General features: G+C 56.3%; 8 protein-coding genes across 8 annotated transcripts; 3 read left to right on the forward strand and 5 right to left on the reverse strand.

Annotated features, from left to right (window-relative positions):
* Window positions 1-735: 735 nt before the first annotated feature.
* On the forward strand, window positions 736-2,448 carry DICSQDRAFT_61852 (uncharacterized protein; the record flags this gene model as incomplete). Its single annotated transcript, XM_007366340.1, has 5 exons — window positions 736-1,196; window positions 1,380-1,542; window positions 1,630-1,790; window positions 1,869-2,028; window positions 2,332-2,448. The coding sequence occupies 5 exons, from the start codon at window positions 736-738 to the stop codon at window positions 2,446-2,448; spliced, it is 1,062 nt and encodes a 353-aa protein (XP_007366402.1).
* Window positions 2,449-3,640: 1,192 nt separating this feature from the next.
* On the reverse strand, window positions 3,641-7,762 carry DICSQDRAFT_106929 (5-oxoprolinase). Its single transcript, XM_007366341.1, has 14 exons — window positions 7,521-7,762; window positions 7,329-7,445; window positions 6,868-7,245; window positions 6,333-6,780; window positions 6,058-6,273; window positions 5,794-5,997; window positions 5,655-5,738; window positions 5,469-5,597; window positions 4,569-5,415; window positions 4,491-4,514; window positions 4,356-4,428; window positions 4,213-4,297; window positions 3,818-4,151; window positions 3,641-3,748 (listed from the first exon to the last, which is right to left on the reverse strand). Exons 1-9 carry the CDS (start codon window positions 7,651-7,653, stop codon window positions 4,794-4,796), a joined length of 2,331 nt encoding a protein of 776 aa, XP_007366403.1. The 5' UTR covers window positions 7,654-7,762; the 3' UTR covers window positions 3,641-3,748; window positions 3,818-4,151; window positions 4,213-4,297; window positions 4,356-4,428; window positions 4,491-4,514; window positions 4,569-4,793.
* Window positions 7,763-7,977: 215 nt separating this feature from the next.
* On the reverse strand, window positions 7,978-10,091 carry DICSQDRAFT_137089 (beta-tubulin 1 tubb1). Its single transcript, XM_007366342.1, has 7 exons — window positions 10,036-10,091; window positions 9,878-9,911; window positions 9,804-9,819; window positions 9,398-9,742; window positions 8,949-9,326; window positions 8,381-8,894; window positions 7,978-8,324 (listed from the first exon to the last, which is right to left on the reverse strand). Exons 2-7 carry the CDS (start codon window positions 9,908-9,910, stop codon window positions 8,270-8,272), a joined length of 1,341 nt encoding a protein of 446 aa, XP_007366404.1. The 5' UTR covers window position 9,911; window positions 10,036-10,091; the 3' UTR covers window positions 7,978-8,269.
* Window positions 10,092-10,950: 859 nt separating this feature from the next.
* Window positions 10,951-11,971, forward strand: DICSQDRAFT_170730 (Coproporphyrinogen oxidase; the record flags this gene model as incomplete). Its single annotated transcript, XM_007366343.1, has 2 exons — window positions 10,951-11,298; window positions 11,375-11,971. 2 exons carry the CDS (start codon window positions 10,951-10,953, stop codon window positions 11,969-11,971), a joined length of 945 nt encoding a protein of 314 aa, XP_007366405.1.
* Window positions 11,972-12,273: 302 nt separating this feature from the next.
* DICSQDRAFT_137092 (ENTH-domain-containing protein) lies at window positions 12,274-14,528 on the reverse strand. The gene is made up of 5 exons (XM_007366344.1): window positions 14,266-14,528; window positions 14,138-14,216; window positions 13,381-14,061; window positions 13,135-13,325; window positions 12,274-13,084 (listed from the first exon to the last, which is right to left on the reverse strand). The coding sequence occupies exons 1-5, from the start codon at window positions 14,427-14,429 to the stop codon at window positions 12,478-12,480; spliced, it is 1,722 nt and encodes a 573-aa protein (XP_007366406.1). The 5' UTR covers window positions 14,430-14,528; the 3' UTR covers window positions 12,274-12,477.
* Window positions 14,529-16,607: 2,079 nt separating this feature from the next.
* Window positions 16,608-17,414, reverse strand: DICSQDRAFT_155547 (uncharacterized protein). Its single transcript, XM_007366345.1, has 3 exons — window positions 17,371-17,414; window positions 16,765-17,318; window positions 16,608-16,702 (listed from the first exon to the last, which is right to left on the reverse strand). The coding sequence occupies exons 1-2, from the start codon at window positions 17,404-17,406 to the stop codon at window positions 16,776-16,778; spliced, it is 579 nt and encodes a 192-aa protein (XP_007366407.1). The 5' UTR covers window positions 17,407-17,414; the 3' UTR covers window positions 16,608-16,702; window positions 16,765-16,775.
* Window positions 17,415-18,282: 868 nt separating this feature from the next.
* On the reverse strand, window positions 18,283-18,909 carry DICSQDRAFT_170733 (uncharacterized protein; the record flags this gene model as incomplete). The annotated part of the gene is made up of 2 exons (XM_007366346.1): window positions 18,283-18,822; window positions 18,874-18,909. The coding sequence occupies 2 exons, from the start codon at window positions 18,907-18,909 to the stop codon at window positions 18,283-18,285; spliced, it is 576 nt and encodes a 191-aa protein (XP_007366408.1).
* Window positions 18,910-19,169: 260 nt separating this feature from the next.
* DICSQDRAFT_181107 (uncharacterized protein) lies at window positions 19,170-21,337 on the forward strand. Its single transcript, XM_007366347.1, has 4 exons — window positions 19,170-20,112; window positions 20,167-20,230; window positions 20,284-21,079; window positions 21,139-21,337. The coding sequence occupies exons 1-4, from the start codon at window positions 19,247-19,249 to the stop codon at window positions 21,171-21,173; spliced, it is 1,761 nt and encodes a 586-aa protein (XP_007366409.1). The 5' UTR covers window positions 19,170-19,246; the 3' UTR covers window positions 21,174-21,337.
* Window positions 21,338-21,942: the final 605 nt, after the last annotated feature.

Below are 21,942 nucleotides of genomic sequence, written 5' to 3' on the forward strand. Positions count from 1 at the left end.
TCGCGATCGCAAGCGTGGCTCAGGCGGGATTTACAGAACCTGGACGAACAAATATATTTTGAGCATCACATCGAATTAACGCCAAGGTGCAGAGTCGATCCACCAGCAATTCCTAAGGCATGCTTGACATCCCTCAGGAGGTCTATGAGACTGGGACGGACCACTGATACTAGAAGTACTTACTACATAGTCGCAATCGACTCTCGAGGAATCACTGCTGGTGAACGAGCTCATTCGCCTCGCGGGCGCTTCTCTTGTCACATGATGGGATTTCTTGGTGAGCGCCCTAGTGGCCTCTCTCTCGTTCTCGCCCTCATCGTCTCAAACAGCCTGTAGCCCGTTGTTGCCCTCGAGCATTGTCAAGCTGCTCTCTCACACTCCAGTGTCTGCTCGCCAAGCCTTACGGCTCAGCTGTCTCATGCCACGGCATCGCCGCCCCCACGCAACGTCTGGACGCCACAGGATGTACGCGTCTGAGGCTACCGCAGCACACAGCGAGGGTGAGGCATCCCAAATGCCACCCTCGTCCTCCCAAACGTCTCACAATGACAATGGTTCGTCCGTCACTTTACCAGACCACCTCTTACCGTCGACCCATCATCTCGCGGCCACGAAATCGCAGGGGGTATGCGCGACGCTAAACGCCGCAAGTACGGAACCGACCACGACCAGCGAGGCCTTGGTGAGCCTAGCAGTATTCGACCCCTGAGGTCACCGCCACGCGCCCCCAGAGCTATGCGCGATGATGCGCGCTCCGTGACCCCCCCTCTATCGCAGGCACCGTCCTCGAGTTACCTCGCACTGGCGGAGCAGGATCCTTCCCGCGTCGAAGACTCTACGCGTTCACGAAAACTGCTTGTCCTCGATCTAAATGGCACTCTGCTACATCGCTCTCCCCATAACTTCCAACCGAAGAGTAGATATCGCCCTGGAGTTCAGGAGGACAGAAAGCGCGACAGACACGGGAACTTCCTCCCGCGTCTCCGTCCCGTGCATCCAAGACCGTACATGCCGGCTTTCAGAGACTACCTATTCCACCCGGAGACGAAGGAGTGGCTGGATGTCATGGTGTGGTCATCCGCGCAGCCGCACAGCGTGGAGGACATGGTCGAGAGGTGTTTCGGAGAGCACAAGGATCGTCTGCTCGCAGTGTGGGCGCGAGATACGCTCGGATTGTCTAGCGATCACTACTGTGAGTTACCTATATCGTCCACGCAGATCAACCGACTGATGGCGCATACAGTCCGCAAAGTACAGACGATCAAAGACCTCGCCAAGCCCTGGTCCCTCCTCTCTCCCAAACCCACTCTTCCTAATCCCCCATCTTCTCCGCGTCCATCCATCGCGAGTACCCCCCGCAGCTCCCCGGAACGTTCCAGCCCTTCTCGGCCGAGCGACGACAGCACACGTCCTCCTGACGTCGACGTTTCCGCTCAAGCGCACTCGGCACTGACGACGCTCCTCCTGGACGACTCCCCACGTAAGGCGGAGCTGCAGCCCTTCAACCACGTCTGCATCGGGGAGTACTCCGGGGAGCAGCGGGTCAAAGACCTCGACAGCCTCCAGAAGGAGCAAGACTGGGATGCTGCCCTCGACGCGCGCAGGCGGCTGCAAGCGCACATCGCAGAGACCGCCGCTGCCTCTGCCTCTGCCTCTGCCTCTGCCTCTGCCTCTGCCTCTGCCTCCGCCGCCGCCGCCGCCGCCGCCGAAGCGGCCGGCGAGACCCTTGAAGCGAGCGGCGAACAGGCCACCGCCACGGTAGCCACAGAATCCGATGCGCCCCCGGCCGAGTCGCCGAAGAAACGGAAGCGAAAGGAGAGGAAGCTCGAGAAGCGCGCCGCGCTCCTCGAGCAGATCGCCAGCGGCAGTGCGATGCCCGACGTCGTTTATGACTCGACGCTCCTCGCCGTCATTGGTGTCCTCGACGAGGTCAAGTCGCAGGCGAACGTCGCTGCTTGGATCCGTGCGGGAGGACTCTGGGGTCCGCACGGACCGCCTTCGGAGAAAGGGCCACATGAGGTCGGAGTTGTCGAGAGCCGGGCTGCTCCACACTCTTCGGCTGAAGCCGCGTCGAATGGGAAGGGCGTCAGAAAGAGGGAAGATGAGGAAGGAGCGCAGTCGGACGACAGTACGCTCTCTGTGGACAAGGGCAAGTCGTCGAAGGGCCAGAAGCGCCCGAAGAAGCGTCAACGCGTGCGCGGGCCCACTCCCGATCCCGGGACCGAACGGACAGGACACGCGGATGAGGACGTCGCCGCGGTGGGGAACGACGAGGCTACCGCTGTTCCGACGTCGTCGCTGCTCTCTCCCCTGGCCGCAGCGAAACCGGAGCCGGAAGAGCAGAAGATGTGGTTCGAGCACGCGGATGTGCTAGCGTACTGGACTGGGAGGGGGAGGAAGGCGCTGGAGGAGTTGGGCATCCCGGTCGAGCATGGGATTGAGCGGTGACGACAGTAGGTGAGCGGAATACGCCACGGGAGCTCCGAAGATCTTTCTCATACCGTCGCTTTTCATTCAAGGTCGATGTTCACACCTTGTACTATCTTGAGCTGCTCTTGTCATTGCTTTGAATCATGCTATCCTATGCAGCCTCTGAAGTCATCCGCACATTGATAATAAGGTCATTCTTTCGCACATACGAGACCGCTACAGGTCGGGGTCACAGGAATCCAAGACATTTGATACGCCGTGAGTGAGTGGCAGGAGTCGGGACCAGGATAGGCCGGGTGCTGAGTGCCGATTTCCTGTCAAGTACAGGTGTTTCATACAACCGAAACGACTTTTCCTTTGAACCCATCATAGAATCGTCAGCACAGCCGCTCACGCCCTGGTGCGGCGCCTTTCAGTGTGGCCTCGTTCTGCATAATCGTGACCCAGTCGCATATCGGGTCCATTCAGCCCCTCTCATTCAGGGTGCCGAGCGAACTTGAGCTTCTTTGACTGGTGTACTTTACGGTAGTCGCCGCAGAAAGTGCTGGACTGTGAGTGCAATGCTTCCCACTGTGTCATCTTCTGCTGCATGTGGATGGACTAGGGTAGGATGATTCCGCGCGTCAATCAATGCTCGAACATGGTGACACAGCTGCACTTCTCGAAAATCGGACACCGCCAAACTACTTGTGAGCGTTCTCTCTATCATCTGACATAGTTATGCCGCACGTCACCCCAAAAGTTGACACATCACAACAACGGCTCATAGTCGTTCGCCCGTCGGACGACGGCTCCAGGACCAGTGTCATATACTCGACGCATACAACCTCATGTGCATGTGTTCGCAAATCCATTCGTCAATGGTTTTCGGGGCATGTAATCGGAAGTTTCTTGAATATTAACTTGGGCAATCTTCGGAAATCCCGGTCTCCATATGAATTGGCACTCTGAGACGCGTCACCTGATGCTCTCTCCTCTACACTAGAAGCTACTCTTCGGCGACCGTTGTCATGGGCGGCCCTTTTCGACAATGAATACGCATACATTCAAAGGGTGTCTTCGGGAGAAACTCCGACATTTCGTCTTCAGGTGCCCTGGTCAGAGGGTGATACGATCACGTTCCGGCTTCGAAGACATGTCGCGACCATGTATAAAGCGTGATCCCAAAGGTTTGACATCAGGATCACTGAACCATCGCACGGGTCGTCTGCAGAATGTTCACTTCTCGCGCCCTCTTCCTCGGTATCCTTGCAGCTCTCTCCGCCGCGACCTGCCTGCATGCTCAAACCTCAGGCACGACGACTACTACATGGGACTGGTACGTGCCGTCTCCCATCTTCTCCCCCGCTTGTATGTATATCTGAACGTGACATACGTCTCACCGCAGCTGTGAGCCCGCATGCGGGTACGCCTCCAACCTCTCCTCGGGCGCCAAGGGCCCCGTGAAGTCCTGTAACAAAAGCAATGGCCCCGCCGCGTCGGGCGCGCAGAACGCGTGTTTTGCTTCCTCAGGAAACCTAGCCTTCTCGTGCGACAAGTACCAGCCGATCATCGTGAACAACACGCTCTCGTACGGCTTCGCGGGCCACGGCAACACCGCGACGTCAACGTGCTGCAAGTGCTACCAGTTTACGTGGACGTCCGGCGCCGCCGCGGGCAAGTCGATGATCGTCCAGGCCATCAACGCGGGTGGTATTACGGACACCGACTTTGATATTTACGTATGTTCTGACCCTTGTCTGATTACGATGCGAGAGGTTGATAGAGGTGGCTTCCCCCTAGACACCTGGCGGAGGCGTAGGAGACTACAACGCCTGCACGGCACAATACGGCGCGCCCTCTGGCGGTTGGGGACGTCAGTATGGAGGTAGGAGCCACCCGTTGGTCGAAACTGCCATCTCTGATTGGCATCTTCCCTACTCTAGGTGTCACATCTGACTCCCAGTGCTCGGAGTTGCCCTCCAACTTGCAGGCCGGGTGCCATTGGCGCTGGCAATGGTACGTGCATGCCTTGTGTCTCCGGTGCGTAGCGTTCTGAATTTGCGAATCGCATAATGTAGGGCGGGAGGTGACGTGAATGAGTGGTGGGTGTTGCGCGACTAAGCGCTACGATATGTGCACTGACGTCGTCGTTGCAGGCAAATCACTTACAAACAAGTCAACTGCCCGTCTCAGCTCACCAGCATCTCCGGCTGCACGCCTGCGTCCATCTAACATGGAACCTCGAAAGACTGAGGACATGATCAAGAATCTTGACAGGTGCATCGGGTTAACACTATAGCTACAGCGAAGTTCACTTCACTTCTACGATGCATGGCATACTACAGCCGGGCAATCCTACACAACGTCTATATCCTACTTGTTTATTTCTTCTCCTTATCGTCCTCGAGCGTGATATACAACTGCTTGCTCGTCAAGACAGCCGTCGCCCCGGGTATGAGCACGATCGTCTGCGTGTTGTCAATAATCATGGCCGGGCCCTTGATCGTGTCCCCGAGCTTCAACGACGTGAGCAAGAACACCGGGGTATCCTGCACGCGTCCAACGCCGTCAAAGTACGTGCTGTATGTCGAGTCCGCCCTCGACCTATCGACCGGCTTCCTCTCGAGCCTCTCGACCTCCTTGTACACGGACTCGCCGAGGGTGTCGAACGTCTTCCCGATCCCGCGCACCTTCACGTCGTCAACGATGATCGACTTCGTGTCAAGGAGGAACCCAAACTCGGCCTTGTACACGCGCCGGAACGCGGCCTCGAAGTCCTCGTGCCCGTCGCCGTCCTCGGGCGCGGGGACGACCATGAGCGCGGTGTCGGTGCCGTCGAAGCGCATGTTGAGCATGCGCTCGGTGTGGACGCGCGCGTCCTCGAAGCCTTGGCGCTTGAGCTCCTCGCGCACTTGGGCATCGAGCCTGTCCAGACGTGCCTTGAGGGTGGGGCGGTTTTCGGCGGTGTAGAAGGTCGACGAGGGCTCTTGCAGCTCATACGCACTAGGGGTAGGTGCGTTAGCGACACTCGACAAGACAAGTGTGTATATGCGTACCGATCTGCGAGAGCGAGACCGTACGCGGAGAGGATGGAGCTGTAATGGTGGATGAGGATGGTCTTGATCCCGAGCAGCTGGGCAATCTCGCATGCGTGTTGGCCGCCTGCGCCTCCGAAGCTTGCGAGGCTGGCGCGGAGTGCGTCAGCAAGTGGGACAGCGTGCATAGAATTGAATATGGTTCACATGTGTCTCGACGTCGCGTACCCTCTCGCCTCAGTGAGAGCACGGATCGGCCTGCACATCGTTTCATTGGCGACCTTGATGAACCTATCAATCCCACGTTATTCCTGAGCGCGGTATGTCCTAGATGCTCTGCACCTACCCGTAGACAATCTCATCGAGATCCATCTTCTTGTCCTCGCTGACAGAAGCGTTGATCTCCTGAGCGAGCTTGTCGAACGCAGATCGCGACGCCTCGATGTCAAGGGGCTCCTTCTCCGACTTGCCAAAGATCTTCGGGAAGTAGTCCGGTACGAGACGACCGAGCACCAGGTTCGCGTCCGTCACCGCCAAGGGACCGCCCTTGCTGTGGACGAGGAACTTCTCAGTCTACCACTCAAGCAGCAGTAGAGCAAGAGCGACGCACCGATAGCATGCCGGACCAGGCTCGGCACCCGCACTGTGTGGGCCCGCGAGGAAGAGACCATTCTGGAAGGTGAGGCAGGACCCTCCACCTGCGGCGACGGTGTTGATGTCCAGCTGAGGAGACTGGATCGTGACGCCAGCAGTAGTCGTCTCATACACGACCTCGTAGCGTCCGGCGTAGCGCGATACGTCCGTGGAAGTCCCTCCGACATCGATGCTGCAAGCGCATGGTCAGTTCGGGGTAGCAATAAGATGCCGAGGAGACCATATGCGCACCCAATGATCGGAATCTTCCTCTCCTCGTCCCAGCTCGTCAGCGCATACCCCACCACGCCCCCAGCGGGCCCGCTCAATATGCTCTTGAGCCCCGAGAAGTTGGTCAGGTCCAGCAAGCCCCCGTCGCTGCCCATGAACTCCACCCGCGGGCTCATCACCTTGCCGTCTCTCAGCTTCGCGTCGAAGCCCGAGAAGAACCCGTCGAGGTACTCGCGCAGGATCGGGGTGAGGTACGCGTCCGCGGTGGACGACACGCCCCGCGGCACCATCTTGATCATCGGCAGCAGCTGCGAAGACGCGGAGACGTGCGTGAAGCCGAGCGCGCGCGCGAGCGCGGCGACCTGGAGCTCGTGCTCGGGATATGTGTACGAGTGCGCGAAGACGATCGCGATCGAGCGGTAACCGTCGGCGTGGAGCTTCTGCAGGTCTTCGCGCACCTTGACCATGTCTGTAACGTATGTGCGTGCGCCCGACAGCGACCGGAATTTCAAAGGAGTATGAGACGTATGCGCTCGACAGGGAGGAGGAAACGCACCAGGTCTCCGCATGATCCTCACCGCCTCGCCCGACAACCCCTGCACGACCTCCCCCGTGCCCTCCGCGTCGCCCTGCCCGTCCCACCCCTTCCCTCTGTACCCCCTCTTCACCCTCCCCTGCTCGTCGAACTGGACCGCATGTTGCTCGGCCTTCGGGTCAGACGTGTACCCCACCAGCGTCACCCGCTCGTCGACCTCCAAGACGGTCGAGTACAGCGGGGGCGGCCGGCGGATGTTCAGATCGAATATCTTCGGGCGGGACTGGTTCCCTATCAGCAAGAGGTCGCGGAAGCCGCGCGTGATGAGCAGCGCGTGCTTGTGGCCCTTGCGCTCGAGGAGCGCGTTTGTCGCGACCGTCGTCGACAGCCGGATGTAGTCTGCGCGCGCCGTCGCAGGATGCGCTCAGCACGCTGGCTCGGGGCGCACGAGGACGACAGAAAGGTGTCTGAGACGGACGCACCGATCTTGTCTGTGTTCAGGGTGCTGCCCCTGGCTATCTGCTCGCCAGTAACGATCTCGAGCACGCGCCGGATGCCCTCCGTCGGGGCATCGCTGTAGTTCCCCGGGTCCTGCGATACTGTTCGCATCCAAATCCCCATCAGTTCCTGAATGGCCTCTCGTTAGAAACATACATCGGAACAAAGCGACTCACGCAGCTTCACAACGATCTCCTTCCTCTCGTCTGGCCTCTCGGGGTCAGGGAACGACGCGTGCACGTCGCAGAACGTGCCGCCGCGGTCGGCGCATATCTTGATGGACCGGTCGGGTACTGTCTTCGCGGGCATCGCAGATTCCCTAGCACTTAGAATGAGTCGAGCACTGCGGTGGGCGTCGATAGACACAGCTCCGAGCTCATGAATCTATATCAACCTGGAGCCGGCGAGCCGCTAGAGGTCTCATGTGTCTGCCCAGCTGGGACCGCAAGCAGGAGTCATATGTATTTGCCTTCCGCTGACGATAAGTGCGACTGTATACATATCTGTAAATCGATGACGCGCGGGCGACCTCGACGGGCATCCGTTCTCCCCATTCCCACCGTCTCACATCCCGATTCACGAATTCGCATTCTAAGCAGACGCCTCCGACGGGTGACACGAGTTCAAGCAGAATTCCGGCAATTTGACATAAATTTCGTGAATAGTGTCGACAGACAACGAATCGACAGACAGGTATGCAGACTAGGGTAACTTCGGTAATGCCAACCGGAGGGCGATCGCATGATCGTGTAAAGCGAGGGTGAGGAGGATGTTACGTGCGGTGCGTCATGTCGGACGACAGCAGGGTAAGCGGTAGAGGGAAACGTGCAGAGAACACTGAAAGCGACCAATATAATGTGTATACGATGTAGACCTTTTCGGGTGAACAGAGCAGCAAGCGAGGCACAACCCAGGTGCGACACGCTTATTCCTCCTCAACAGGGACCTCCTCCTCCCCATACTCGCCCTCCTCCTCGACGCTGTGAAGACATCAATCAGATAAGACATTGCATGAAATATAATCCACGGTACGTACGTGGCGTCCTGGTACTGCTGGTACTCGGCGACAAGATCCTGCATATTGGACTCCGCCTCGGTGAACTCCATCTCGTCCATACCCTCCTGGGTGTACCAGTGCAAGAAGGCCTTGCGCTTGAACATGGCAGTGAACTGCTCACTGACACGCTTGAAGAGCTCCTGGATGGCGGTCGAGTTGCCGAGGAAGGTGACGGCCATCTTGAGGCCGCGGGGTGCGATGTCACACTGCGCGGTGAGGACGTTGTTAGGGATCCACTCGACGAAGTATGCAGAGTTCTTGTTCTGGACGTTCTGCATCTGTTCCTCAACCTCCTTCATCGCGACCTTGCCACGGAAGACAGCCGCGACGGTGAGGTACCGACCATGCCTCGGGTCGCAGGCAGCCATCATGTTCTTGGCATCGAACATCTGCTGCGTGAGCTCGGGGACGGTGACAGCACGATACTGTTGGCTGCCGCGAGCAGTGAGGGGAGCGAAACCGGTCATGAAGAAGTGAAGACGAGGGAATGGAACTGCGCGACGAGAACGTAAGCGTCTTCTACGTGTGGAAGCAACCAAATACTTACCCATGTTGACAGCCAACTTCCTGAGGTCGGAGTTAAGCTGTCCAGGGAAGCGCAAACACGTCGTGATACCGGACATGACAATCGAGACGAGGTGGTTGAGATCACCGTAGGTGGGTGTCGTGAGCTTGAGTGTGCGGAAGCAGATATCGTAGAGCGCCTCGTTGTCAATGCAGAACGTCTGATCCGAGTTCTCGACGAGCTGGTGAACGGACAGGGTTGCGTTGTACGGCTCAACGACGGTGTCAGACACCTTCGGCGAAGGGACAACGGAGAACGTGGCCATCATACGGTCGGGGTATTCTTCCCTGATCTTCGAGATCAGGAGGGTACCCATGCCTGCACCGGTACCACCACCCAGCGAGTGGGTGATCTGGAAGCCTGCCAACAGCTAGGCGTCAGTTTATGCAGTCACATGTGACATGTGTGACGACGTCACAATAGACACGCACCCTGCAGGCAGTCGGTGCCCTCAGCCTCCTTGCGGACAACGTCGAGAACGGAGTCGACAAGCTCAGCGCCCTCCGTGTAGTGACCCTTCGCCCAGTTGTTACCGGCACCGCTCTGGCCGAAGACGAAGTTGTCGGGGCGGAAGAGGTTGCCGAGGGGACCGGAGCGGACAGAGTCCATGGTTCCAGGCTCGAGATCAACGAGAACCGCACGAGGCACATACTTATTTGCGCCGACTTCGTTGTAGTAGACGTTGACACGCTCGAGCTGGAGATCGTTGTTGCCCTTGTAAACACCATCCGCCTCAATGCCGTGCTCATCGGAGACGACCTCCCAGAACTTGGCACCTGCGCAGAAGCATGCATGAGCGATCGAAGATGGATATCGCTGGCTGTCGACGCCGCTCACCAATCTGGTTACCACACTATAATGCACCAACGAGTCAGATTTGGGGCCACGTCCGAACGACACGTCATACTCACCTGGCCAGTCTGCAGATGGACGATTTCGCGCATTCTGCAAGTCCAACGTCAGCGCGACTGAACAAGAAAACTGCGGATCGACGCGTCGGACGCCCTCGGCGCCATCTCTACCACCGCTGCGATCCTGCACACGCCCGAGCAAAACGAAAGACACGTACATGAAGAAATAGAACCGGGACTAGAGGAGGGATGGGTCGTCAGAGGATGGAGGGTACCGGAGGGACAAGGTCAAGGTGGAAACGCTGTCGAGGTCAAGGGCATCTATATTCGGTCGGAGCTCGAATCGCTAAACTCAACGTGGCTTCCCCCGCCCCAAACGCTTCTCAGACTCTCCACATCCCTGCCTTCCCCTCCTTCCCCGTTCCCTGTCTTCCCGCATCCTGATGATAATCTTGCATTGCCTTTGAACCCCTACGAGTCGCCTCGAATAGCTTTGGGGCAGGAGAAAGAGGGAACCTTCAAGGGTTAACATAACACGCTGTTATCACGCGCCGCATGTTCTGAAGCGCCCATGAAAGATGTCGGACGATTTTAACATGTCTAGAGCATGCTTCTTGGCGAACTCCTTTGTTGAAGCCGCTTTTCAACGTGTCTGTCCCTCTTCCGCGCTCATTCAATGAATGGCGAAGACCATAGCAGCTTGAGCGACCCATAGTACGCGTGATTGAAAGCGCTGAGACGCGACTGACTCGGGCCTCCAATATCTCTTGCGCAGTCCGAAAGATCAGTTGGTTATCAACCCTCGGAAGGAAACACACACAGATCAACTAAAGAGCGAACACACATATGAGCATAATCATGGTCCACCGTTCAGAAGCATCTGCATGAAGGCCCCACAGCGCGAGGTAAATGACTAGATACTGTTGATTAGTCGTCCCATCTGACGTTGAGCACAACTCCAGGTCCGTATATGGGTCCATGCGACTGACCATTGTCTCCATGCTATGTTATCGATGGTAGACAACTCACGCGCACCCACAAACACTGCTTCTCAATCACCAGGTGATTGTGCACGACACAGCCGATGAGTAGTCAAGTAATTTGAAACAACGGATGACTGACATATGACGACCATGCGCGAGCGGATGACATTCTACATCGAGAACCTGCAAACCACCATCGTGGCCGCGCTCGAAGCTGCAGACCCGACCGCCCCAGCCTTCAAGCGACGCGCCTGGGACCGCGCACAGGGGGGGCGAGGCGTCTCGTGCACGTTCAGCGCCCCCGACCATCCAGGCAGCCTGCTCGAGAAGGCGGGCGTGAACATCTCGATGATCCACGGGCAGCTCCCCCCAGCCGCGATCGCGAACATGGCGACGGAGCACGCGCTCGCAGCGTGCACAGGCAGCATGGGCATCCTGCCCTTTTCCGCGGGCGGCCTTAGCCTCGTCATCCACCCGCGCAACCCGAGCGTGCCCACCGTGCACGCGAACTACCGCTACTTCGAGATCACCGAGTAGCCGCCTGCCGACGGCTCCGGCGGCGGCTCTCCCCCAGCTCGTCGCATGGTGGTTTGGGGGCATCACGGACCTCACCCCGTGCTACCTCTTCGAAGAGGACGTCGTGCACTTCCACTCGACGCTCAAGGCCGCGTGCGACGCGTACGGTCCCGAGCTCTATCCTGCGTTCAAGAAGTCGTGCGACAGCTATCTCTTCATCCCGCACCGTGGCGAGCACAGGGGCGTGGGCGGCATTCGGTTCGACGATCTCTGCGACGAGCCACTCCCGCTCCTCACCGACGCGTCTGCCCCTCGTCCGCGGACACCTGACGAGATCTTCGCGTTCGTCAAGTCCTGCGCCGATGCGTTTTTGCCGTCATACATGCCAATACTGGAACGCCGTAGAGACACGCCGGTCGACGAGCGCAAGCGGCGATGGCAGCTTATCCGCCGGGGCCGCTACGTCGAGTTCAACCTCGTATACGACCGCGGGACAAAGTTCGGCCTGTCGACACCAGGCGTACAGGTCGAGAACGTTCTTATGAGCCTGCCGGAGACGGCGCGCTGGGAATACATGTCGGAAATAGGTACCGAGGAGGGTAGTGAAGAGTTCAAGATGCTCGAAGTGTTTAAGAGTCCACGACAGTGGGTATAACCTAGAGAAAGGTCGTCGGTATTGGTACTTTACAAGAATGCGGAAGAAATCCGTTCTTGAGTGCATCGAGCTAACCTGCAAAGAAGGCTGAGTGCATGTCGAGTAGGGCCTGAACCGAGCACGGGCATGAGCATAAGGCATCCCAAAGATCATCGATTATCCTTCTCATGGGTCGCGTCGCAACACCACGTCGCGTTGTAGCATCGTCTCCGCTCAATCTTACGACACCAAGGAGGGCGTGTTAACGTCCCTCGTGCTGTACTAGTCTTTCACCAGCTGCCGCCCTCTGCCAATTAAGCATCATACATACCCCCCTCCACGCTCCCATTCATAGTCGCACTGGGTATACGAGAATATACAGCAGCAGCTTAGCGACCACAGAAACTAGAACAGTACAGTATCTTCGGGTACTCGTCATCAACAGCGTCGTGATATATCAGTTTAGCGGGCGTCGCGTGTTCGGTGAAATCCTAGGGACACGAATACGGAACAGAAGGAGCAGTGCATCAACCTGGCTTAAAAGATGCGAGGGCGCGCGGACGGGGACATAGTGACACGGTGAACGGGGAAGGAACGCAATAAAGAATACTAACAAGAACACATACACAAACGTAGACGCGCAAACTAGATCGAGAAGAACGGCTGATCGCTGTTGACCTGCTGCTGTTGCTGTTGCTGTTGGGCCGCGAATGGATTGTGGCTGTTGTGCTGCGCCCCCGTCGGCTGCCCGACAAGCCGCGCAGCCTGCTGTCCGTATCTACATAACAGATCCAAATCAGTTGCGCCAGCTTTGAGTAAGAATAGTCAAGGGAAACCCACCGCAGGTTCCCCCAGTTGCCGAACGTGTCAATGCCTTCCTCACGGTTCGCGAGCAGGCTCGCGAGCCTCGAGTGCTCGTCATCCGCCCGCGTCTTGACCGCAGGGATCGTGTTCTGACGCTGCGCCGGAGGCGCTGAGTGCGACGTCGGGGGCGGAGACGTCGACTGGGGCCCGTTCGCGTACGTGCCCTGGAGGTTAAACGAGACTGGGCTCGCGGTCTGTGGTCCTGGAGAGGGATTTGGCTGTTGCAACGACGGCGAGACGGAGAGCGTGGGTGCGAAGGGATTATTCGAGCTAACGAGATGTCAAATAATGTCGTGGCGGAAAAGTCTAAGAAAGCGTACCCGAATCCAGTCGCCTGAGGCATGAGCGGCTGCTGCTGTGGCATCAGGAACTGCGAATGCTGTTGCTGCTGCTGGTATTGGAGCAATTGTTGCTGGCGCATCCATTCCTCTTGTTGCTGTTGTTGTTGCAACTGCTGCGCCTGGAGTTGCTGCTGCATCTGCCACTCCTGCTGCTGACGCATATACTCCGCCTGCACGTCTGCCCGTGAGAGGTCGCCGCAATTACGATGTACCAAAAGTGCGCACCTGCATCGCCTCCTGTTGCGCCTGCTGCTGGTACGGGTTGAAAGACGTGAACTGCTGAGGGACAGCGGTATACTGCTGCTGGAGAAATTGCGGCTGTGCTTGGAACGACGTGTCAACGAGCGGGAACGGATTCGTGCTCTGCTGCTGCTGCTGCTGCGACTCATCGAACAAGGACGCGGCGTTCGTGTCCGACAGCGCCGCGTTCCGCTTCGCCTCCTCCTCCTCGCTCAGCCGGATCGCCTGTTGCAAGTCCCGCTCCTCTGCCGTCAACCTCTGCCGCGCCATCTCCTCCTCCGCTGTCCGCTTGCTCTCCTCAAGCGCCTTCCGCAGGTCGTCGTCCTCGCGGTTGCCATTCCGCCTCCGCCCGCCCCCGGGCACGCTCTGTGATCGCCTCCGGGTATTCTCGTCACCTTCGTCATCGTCGCCGCCGTCAGGACGCCCGCGGGCCATACGATCGCGCATCGAAGCACGGTCGCGCCGTTCCCGGCGCAGACGAGACTCATCCTGGAGGAGGTTGGTGATGTCTTTGGCCTTCTGGCGAACATTGGCCCCCTGGTCTTTACCTTCCTCGTCGATGTACTGGAACTCCTTCAGCGTTTTGATGATGTAGATGTTGTCCTTGAAGTAGACTACAACGTTCTCCGAGCCCGCGTGCAGCAGGTAGTCGAGCACCGTGAGAGACTGATAGTGGTTACGCATGCGACGCGACATGAGCTTTGGAGGCAATACGAACACAGAGAAACATAGATAAGCTGACCTTGAAAACGTGCCTCCAGTTCTTGCCCTTGTCGTTCAACCGCTTGTCCAGCATCTCCATGATCTCCACGAAGTGGTCTCTGCCGGTAGATGAGGCGACTGCGGACAGCGTCTCGGGGGACCACTCACTGGTTGTAGCTCATCTGTGCCAACTCGTTCATCTGCGTGCCCGATGGACCCCATGGGTCGTTTGATGTCGCCTCACGGACTTTTGCCTGGACGTCCGAGTATCCCTTGGTATAGTTCTTGGCGGCGCGGACGATGCCCTTGCCGAGATGCTGCATACTGGACATATTTGGAACCTAGGACGAGCCCGCTGGATTGGCTCCGCGAGTGAGTAAAGAGAAGCTGGCTGGATCGCGGGGCGTCCGCGCTGAGTACGGTGGTGGTGGTAGCGGACGGAGTCGTGTGTTTCCGCGTTCCCGACTCGCAAGCGCTAACCAGTATCTCCCGGTCTTCCATGACTTATGCCGCAGTCTGACTACGAGGAAACTCTCTTCCTCTCTCCAAGACTCTCCAGCGATTAAGCTGCTGTGCTTCTAAAGCTCCTCCGAGTGGTGGAAGTTGGACTATGGAACCTGCATAGTAACCTAGCACCAGCCCCAGGTACCATGTTACCCTTGGGCGTATTCACAGGTGCAGTGCCTTTTCCTCTCCGCTTTCAATCGACTTGGAAGATCCCGAGCGAGGCTTCAATCAGTGGTGCGAAGATTTTCTGAGATCTCATAGGATCCAATTCTGGCATCAGGACATGGATATATACAGCAGATCATAAGACGCGATGTTGCACGTATGCTCGTGCACCCGTCTCGATAGCTTTTCCGGGTTGATAACTCTGTATTTACGGCATTTACAGTGATGAAAAGAGTGACCTGAACCCCGCTATTATCGTAAGACAGCTGGGCTAGTGGTGCTCCGCGGTGCTAGTCCTGTCGCCCAATCTATCGTTTCGAGGGCAGATCATGCACTGACATAGTAAGTTCTTTATCAGCTGGAGGGACACGTCGACTCATAACCTCGTACAATGATAGAAACCACTACGAACGAAGGACGACCACGCGCGGTCGGAAGGTCTCATCTAACGACGAGCACAGTCATGTTATGTCTTCGTAGGATCAGATTGAATCATGCATATAGGGCAGCGACGGGGAACAACGGAACAGCAAGATGACCACACAGCATCCGGCACAAAGCGCACCTTGCAGATCTGGGGGTGGACAAGACTCAACGTTCAACGCTAATGGCACAGCAATGGATAGCCAATCCACATACCCGTCTACTCTCCTTCGGTCACCTGGGAAATCCTCCACCACGTTGGCGGGGTCCCAAAAAGCTTGCTGATCTTATTAGCCCCTTCCTGAGTGATTCTTCTCTCAAAAGCCTCCCTGTCCAGTGGAAACAACCCTAGGACGAGAACAGAAGCGCCGACGGGTTCCTGTATTGAAAGAATCTGGTCTTTGACGCGCTGAGACACGACCCCGACATGGAGTTCGAGTTCATCGCATTTAGTGATCGCGCGAAGGTACAGGAGGGCGGGCCAGAGGATGGAGATGTCGTCTGGGTACCTGTTCCCGAATTCCTCAGGGAAGGAGGAGATCAACGCCTTCTGGACTCCGTCGCGGCCAGCGTAGAAGCCGAAATACATGCAGTGTTTCGCTCTCTTAGCCTCGAGGCATTCCTCGAGCGGCGGCAACGGGTAAGGACTGACTTGGAGATCGTCCTTCGATTGGTGCGATAATTCTGTCTGCGCGTGTGGCTCAGCTCCCGTTTTCGACTTGTCGCTATCCCGTTGTTGACTAACTTCGTGACGCTCCTCTAGCTATGCAACGTAACAGATCCCGTCTCATTGTAGGTCCATTTAGCAGGAGGACTCACCGACATCGCTTGCATTTGAGACCTGAACGAGGACATGGCGGGGATGTAGGCAGAGTACCATAGCGTCGGTTGGAAAGGTTGCGTTCGCCGTATTGTCTACAAGCGATTTCCCACGGAGAGGCGTGTGGATAACAGCCCTTTCGTCGCTTCGGACCGCAAGTACATACTCATGATCTTTGGGCAGAGATTGAGTCTCGTACGATGGGATAAACGCTTCTATGGTTTACATAACCTGTTCTTCCGAGAGTTATATTAGAGCAGACTCGCGAAGTTGCTGTAGCTGAAAGGGCGGACCCTGCGGTTTCACATGAATTCGAAGAATGGAGTCGAGCTCCCGCTATGCAATCCTACCCGCCACCATGTCCCCCTTCCCCGAGGTACTGTGTCGCAGCGTACAATCCGACACGCATATTCACGAGCCCAATGCTGAGCCGGGTAGGTGAGCGACGTCAAGACATGACCTTGGGAGTCTGTTACTAGTACGACGTGGTTTCCAGATTAAGCACAGATGTGCCAGAATATTCAAAGCGATGCGACGTCTAGCTACCCTTACGATCACACGCACATCGTGTTCACGAACATCGAGCAAAGTGCCAGTATGCCATTGCGATAGGTGAGAGGAGAGTAGCAACACGATGATGAGAACGGACACGGTCATAGAGGAAATCCCAGCAGAGCGCACACTACAGATCTGGCGCAGCAGGGGAATAAGCATTCGGAGCAAACCAATGATGAGATAACCAATCTACGTACCGGTTCCCCTCTCAAACAAGCAGTTGCGCCCCCCACCACGTTGGGGGCATCCCAACAAGTCGGCTGATTTCATCAGCACCTTCCTGTGTGATCCTTCTTTCATATGTCTCCAATTCCAGCGTGAATAAACCGAGGATCAAGACGGAGGTGCCGACATCGTCCTCGATCGAAGAAATCTGATCCTTTACTCGCTGGGAAACAATCCCGGCATGGAGATCGATTTCTGCGCATCCAGTAATCCTGCGAAGATACAACACGGTCGGCCAGAGCAAGGTTATGTTATATGGATCTCTGCCTTTGAGCTGGTCGGGGAAGCGGGAAATCATCGCCTTCTGGAGAGCACCTCGGCCGGCGTAGAAGCCAAAGCACATGCACATTCCGCGCCTCTTGGCCTGGAGGCACTCCTCGAGCGGAGGTAATGGATAAGGACTAACTCGGCGAGGACCGCGGCGTGTACGAAGGCGCGTGGTCTTTTTCTGCACGTCAGCGTCGTCGACCTCTGCATCCTTTAACGGATGCCGTGGTTGGGCAGTGGTGGTTGGGGTCTCCTCGAGCTATGCAACATAAACCGGACTTGCATCAATACAAGAGATTAGGCAAACTCACCGAAAGTGCTTGCAGCTGAGCCGTTACCGAGGACATGGCAATGCTTTCGACGAGGTGCTGTAGCGTACGTGGACAAAGGTCGGGGCCAGGCCTGGATTTATTGACATCTACTGTTCCCACGACTAGGCGCTGATGTGATATTCCTCCGCAGACTCGACAATGTCGCCACGAACACCGGTAAAGTACTTGAAGGTTATCATCCCAGGCGAAAAAGCAAAGTTTATTGGTCGCGTTTACGCAGACAAACGTCCGTTAGATGGACTGAACTGTTGTTTCAGTCAAATCACGTCCAAGCTTAGTCGACACCATCAGCACGACAACGGCGAAGGATGGATGTCAGCTACACATGCGTAGAGTGGCAAGGGCAAGTCCTTCGTCACGCTCGGTGGAGGCCTAGTGTTCTGTGCATAAGGGCGCGAGCGGGAGAGAACGCATGTCCTCTAGGCCCATGACAGATTCAGCTGGAGGCACAGTTGAGGAACAGCACAGACGGGCCACAATACTCAACCATAGTCACCCTTACGATCACACGGACATTGTGTTCCTGAACACTGGAGTGAAGCGGACTGACACTAACACACTAGCATTGCGATAGAAAGCAGGAGAGTATCAATATGATCATAAAACTCGTCATGCCATAGGAGATCCAAGCCTAGTGCAACATACAGTATACTACTTCATAATGCATGAGGTCATATCTGATGATGCATATCGCCGCAGAGGCTACCAAACTGGCGCTTCGTGCTCAATAGGCCGTCTGAACATGCATAGTGTCCCATAAAGCATACGGAAATGGGGGTACCGACCCTATGCATTATGAGGTAGTCTACTGTATAGATCTGGCGCAGCCGAGGAATAAGCCTTCGGGGGTACTCAATGTTAAAGTGACCGATCCACGTACCCGTTCACCTCTCAACAGAGCAGTTTCGCCTCCCACCACGTTGGGGGCATCCCAACAAATCGGCTGATTTCATCTGCACCTTCTTGTGTGATCCTCCTCTCATATGCCTCCACATCTAGCGGGAATAAACCGACAATCATGACCGACTCGCCGACGTCGTCCTCGATCGAAGGGATCTGATCCTTCACTCGCTGAGAGACAGTTCCAATATGGAGATCGAGGTCTGCGCATCCAATGATCCTGCGAAGGTATAGCACAGTCGACCAGAGCAATGTCATGTCATATGGATCTCTGTCTTTGAGCTGGTCGGGGAAGCGGGAAATCATCGCCTTTTGAAAAGTACCTGCGTCGGCGTAGAAGCCAAAGCACATGCACTTTCCGCGGCTCTTGGCCTCGAGACACTCCTCGCGCGGCGGCAATGGGTAAGGACTAACTCGGCGAGGACGGCGGCGCGACGACCTGCGCGAAGACTTGTTCTGGGTGTGTGGCTCAGCTGTGCCCCCCGACCTGTCGCTGTGCTGTTGTCGGGGAGTAGCTGGGGCCTCGTCGAGCTGTACACGGTCATTGGTACAGCGACCATCAAGAAAATGGGGAGAACTTACCGAAAGCGTTTGCATCTGGGCTGTTACTGAAGGCATGACAGAAACGAAGCCGAGTGAAGGCTACAGCGTGGAGAGATTGGAGACGAGGCATCAAGTGCGCGTTGAAGAGGTCTTATGTGGTGGCTTCCCACGGTTGTTCACGTGATTATATCAGATGAACCTTGCCTCGTTCACGTTTCCACTTTTGTTCTTGCTATTGTTTGCCCAAAGCGGCTTTCTTTGTTTGCCACTGCCAGATAGTCAAGTCCTTCTGTAGTTCTCGATTCAATCAATACCGTTTCTCATCGATGGCGTCCCACTCATTGGCAGTCATAAGACTTGCACGGCGCGATGGTATTCCAACAAGCTTGTGTTCGTTCCATCCACGTTCATCATGCCTCCTGACCCACGCGATATCTTCAGCCCCGATCCCATTGACTTATTCCACGTACCAGACAGCGCGCCACAAACACCTCGATCTGCAAATCCTGTCTCAGAAGAGGATTCCAGCCCAGTGGTTCGACCTCCAGGGCGACGACGTCGAGTCCCTCGCAATCCTGTCGACAGCGACGTTTCGGAGCAAGAGGAAGGCGGTAGGCAACTCGGTTTGCGGCTTGCACCAAGGGTTGGTTCTGTTGAGGACGAGGACGAGGACGAGGAGGACGAGGTCGATGAGGACGCGTACAACGAGGATGAGTACGAAGAGGACAACGACGACGACGACGACGACGACGATGACGACGACGACGACGACGACGATGACGACGACGACGACGACGACGAGGACCTTCCCCAGTTTCGTGGGTCGACGCACAACAACACGGAAAGCCCTTCTACCGATGCACTATCCACCCCTCCCTCCTTCCATGAACTGGCGCTAGAAGTACAATCGTCGCCCGACAACCCCGTCCCTCCTGTCTCCGCGCAGCATTCACCTTCGCCAGCCGCTGTGCCTCAGCTACCTTGCACACCACCAGCTATGTCACATTCGCCAGGCGAGAGTACTATTCTCGTACCAATCCGCAATCACGAGTTTCCTTCGCTGTTGAGGGCTGCAGAACGCAAGTTGGGTTCGCAAATCGCGTCTGCTCTCACCAATCCTCTCGATGAAGCACTCAATTCAGCGACGTTCCAAACACTGCTCGAAACCTTCCTTTTTCCGCGCCTTCGCAGCCGAGATTCTGAGAATGGAGGATTCAAACTTGATCAATACTCTCAGCTTCAGGCTGTGGCTTGGCACTGGGAAAAGGATGACAAGAGGTAACATGACCACCGTACAATTTTTGCTTTCCCTGCTTACCTATCACGACACAGAAAGCGCAAACGTTCCTCTTCGCGCCAACGGGGTCGCGCGGATTTGGATGCGGACGTCAGCAAGGTGAATGTCACGCTCGAAACGTTGTTGTAGCATTGCACTCAGTTTTCTTCTAGTACATCGAAGCTATCAAGGATCGACGCGTACCAGATATGACGACTGTCGTGATGTTTGAAGAAGAGGTCCCAGTGCCAGGTGGCCATGCGTACCAGGTGGTTACGCATAGGGGCCCCAAGCTGTGCATCACCGAGATCAAGTCGTTCGCTTGGTCGGCCTCCTCGGGAGATCGGGAGATGACTCTCAGTGGGGTGCTGACGAAGGCCCATCAACAGAACTTCATCGCCGGTCAGTACCTGTTCAGAGAGGACGAGTCTCTGGAACATATCGCCAGCTTCGTAGGCGCAGGCCCTGCCTGGTCTTACAGCGAGTTTCATAGGAATCAATATCCGCTCCTCGATTCACCACCGCTTCCCAACACCCATGCAGAATATCTCAGGTGGGAGGAGCGTGTGGCGGAGGAGACTCCGGAGAAACCAAAGAAGAAGAAGCGGAAGACTAGACGGTCTTCCGCACATGCGCGATTGGCGAGTTCGAGGGCGCGTAAACCGGATTTGGTTTCATCAGCTGAAGAAGGCACGCACGCTTCAGGTAGCGGAGTGCCCCCCAATAGGTTCCTCGAGGAAGCGCCACAGATGCCTCCCAAGGATAGTCCAGCGCTCCAGGCGATTTTCCGATCAGCTGGGCATTATTCCAGACAGAGATCAGCCTTCCTATACGTCCTTGATCGCGATGGACGGACGTATGAAGCGTTCGACGTCATAGTCAAGCGCATTAGGAAGTGGTACACCCATTCAAACGCCCACTATAAGTTGGACTTCGACAAAGACCCCTATGAAGAGGGCTCTTGCCCAGGTGGGTCTGCTGATATGCATGTGTCCAGTTCCATCTAACGAGCGGTGACCGGTGAACAGCGAGCAGGGGAAGGGCTCTCACCGATGAGCTCTGATGGCAGTTGGCTTTGGTATCTCGCGCGTCGGAGACTGCATGTTGTTGAGGAGAAAAACAGGTGCCCGTGTTGTATGTACAACAGTGTCCCTAGCATGGAAAGGTGAAAGGATGTCAATCTGTATCTTGTACTCGGAGGAGACCAATGAACTGATACTTCAATTGCATGAACTACGAGCGGGGAATTCAATGTAGGAACGCCTTCCATACGCACTGAGAAGTAATATCACGCGTCCTCGGTCTTTCTTGGCCAACTTCAGGAAGGGTGCGTTTGCCTGATATATAGGTAGACATCCGTGGACGTCGCTGCCCCATAAGGCGACAATACGAAGTGAGACACATACACCGTCAGTGCGGCGTAGGGAGATCTAGTCAGCTGCGACTCGAATAGCACTCAGGCACTTTTGCGGAACCGGTAAATTGTAGGACACATGCAGCGAGACGGGTGGGATATTGTTATTGGTCTGGGAGAGAGCAGCCTGGGCCCCTTACGCGCGAAATGTTGCCGATTGACAGGCTTTCCTTTCAAGATTCGAGTGCAGACCATATTTCCTGGCGTTGCGGAGCAGGTTGTTGTAATCGTAGGCACTGACCAACCAGTACAGGAGTTGTTACTATCGGAATTGCGTGCCAAGTATTTGCATCATACTCACAGTAATCGTCGAATAAGAGGTCAAGATACTTGCAGGGTACGTGAAAGGGCGGGATCAAATCCGAGTGTTCTCGAATAAGTTAGATGCAATGAATGGTCTACACTACTAATGCAATAA

The sequence above is a fragment of the Dichomitus squalens genome (genome assembly GCF_000275845.1).
Source record: "Dichomitus squalens LYAD-421 SS1 unplaced genomic scaffold DICSQscaffold_17, whole genome shotgun sequence".
NCBI classification, from domain to species: Eukaryota; Fungi; Basidiomycota; class Agaricomycetes; order Polyporales; family Polyporaceae; genus Dichomitus; species Dichomitus squalens.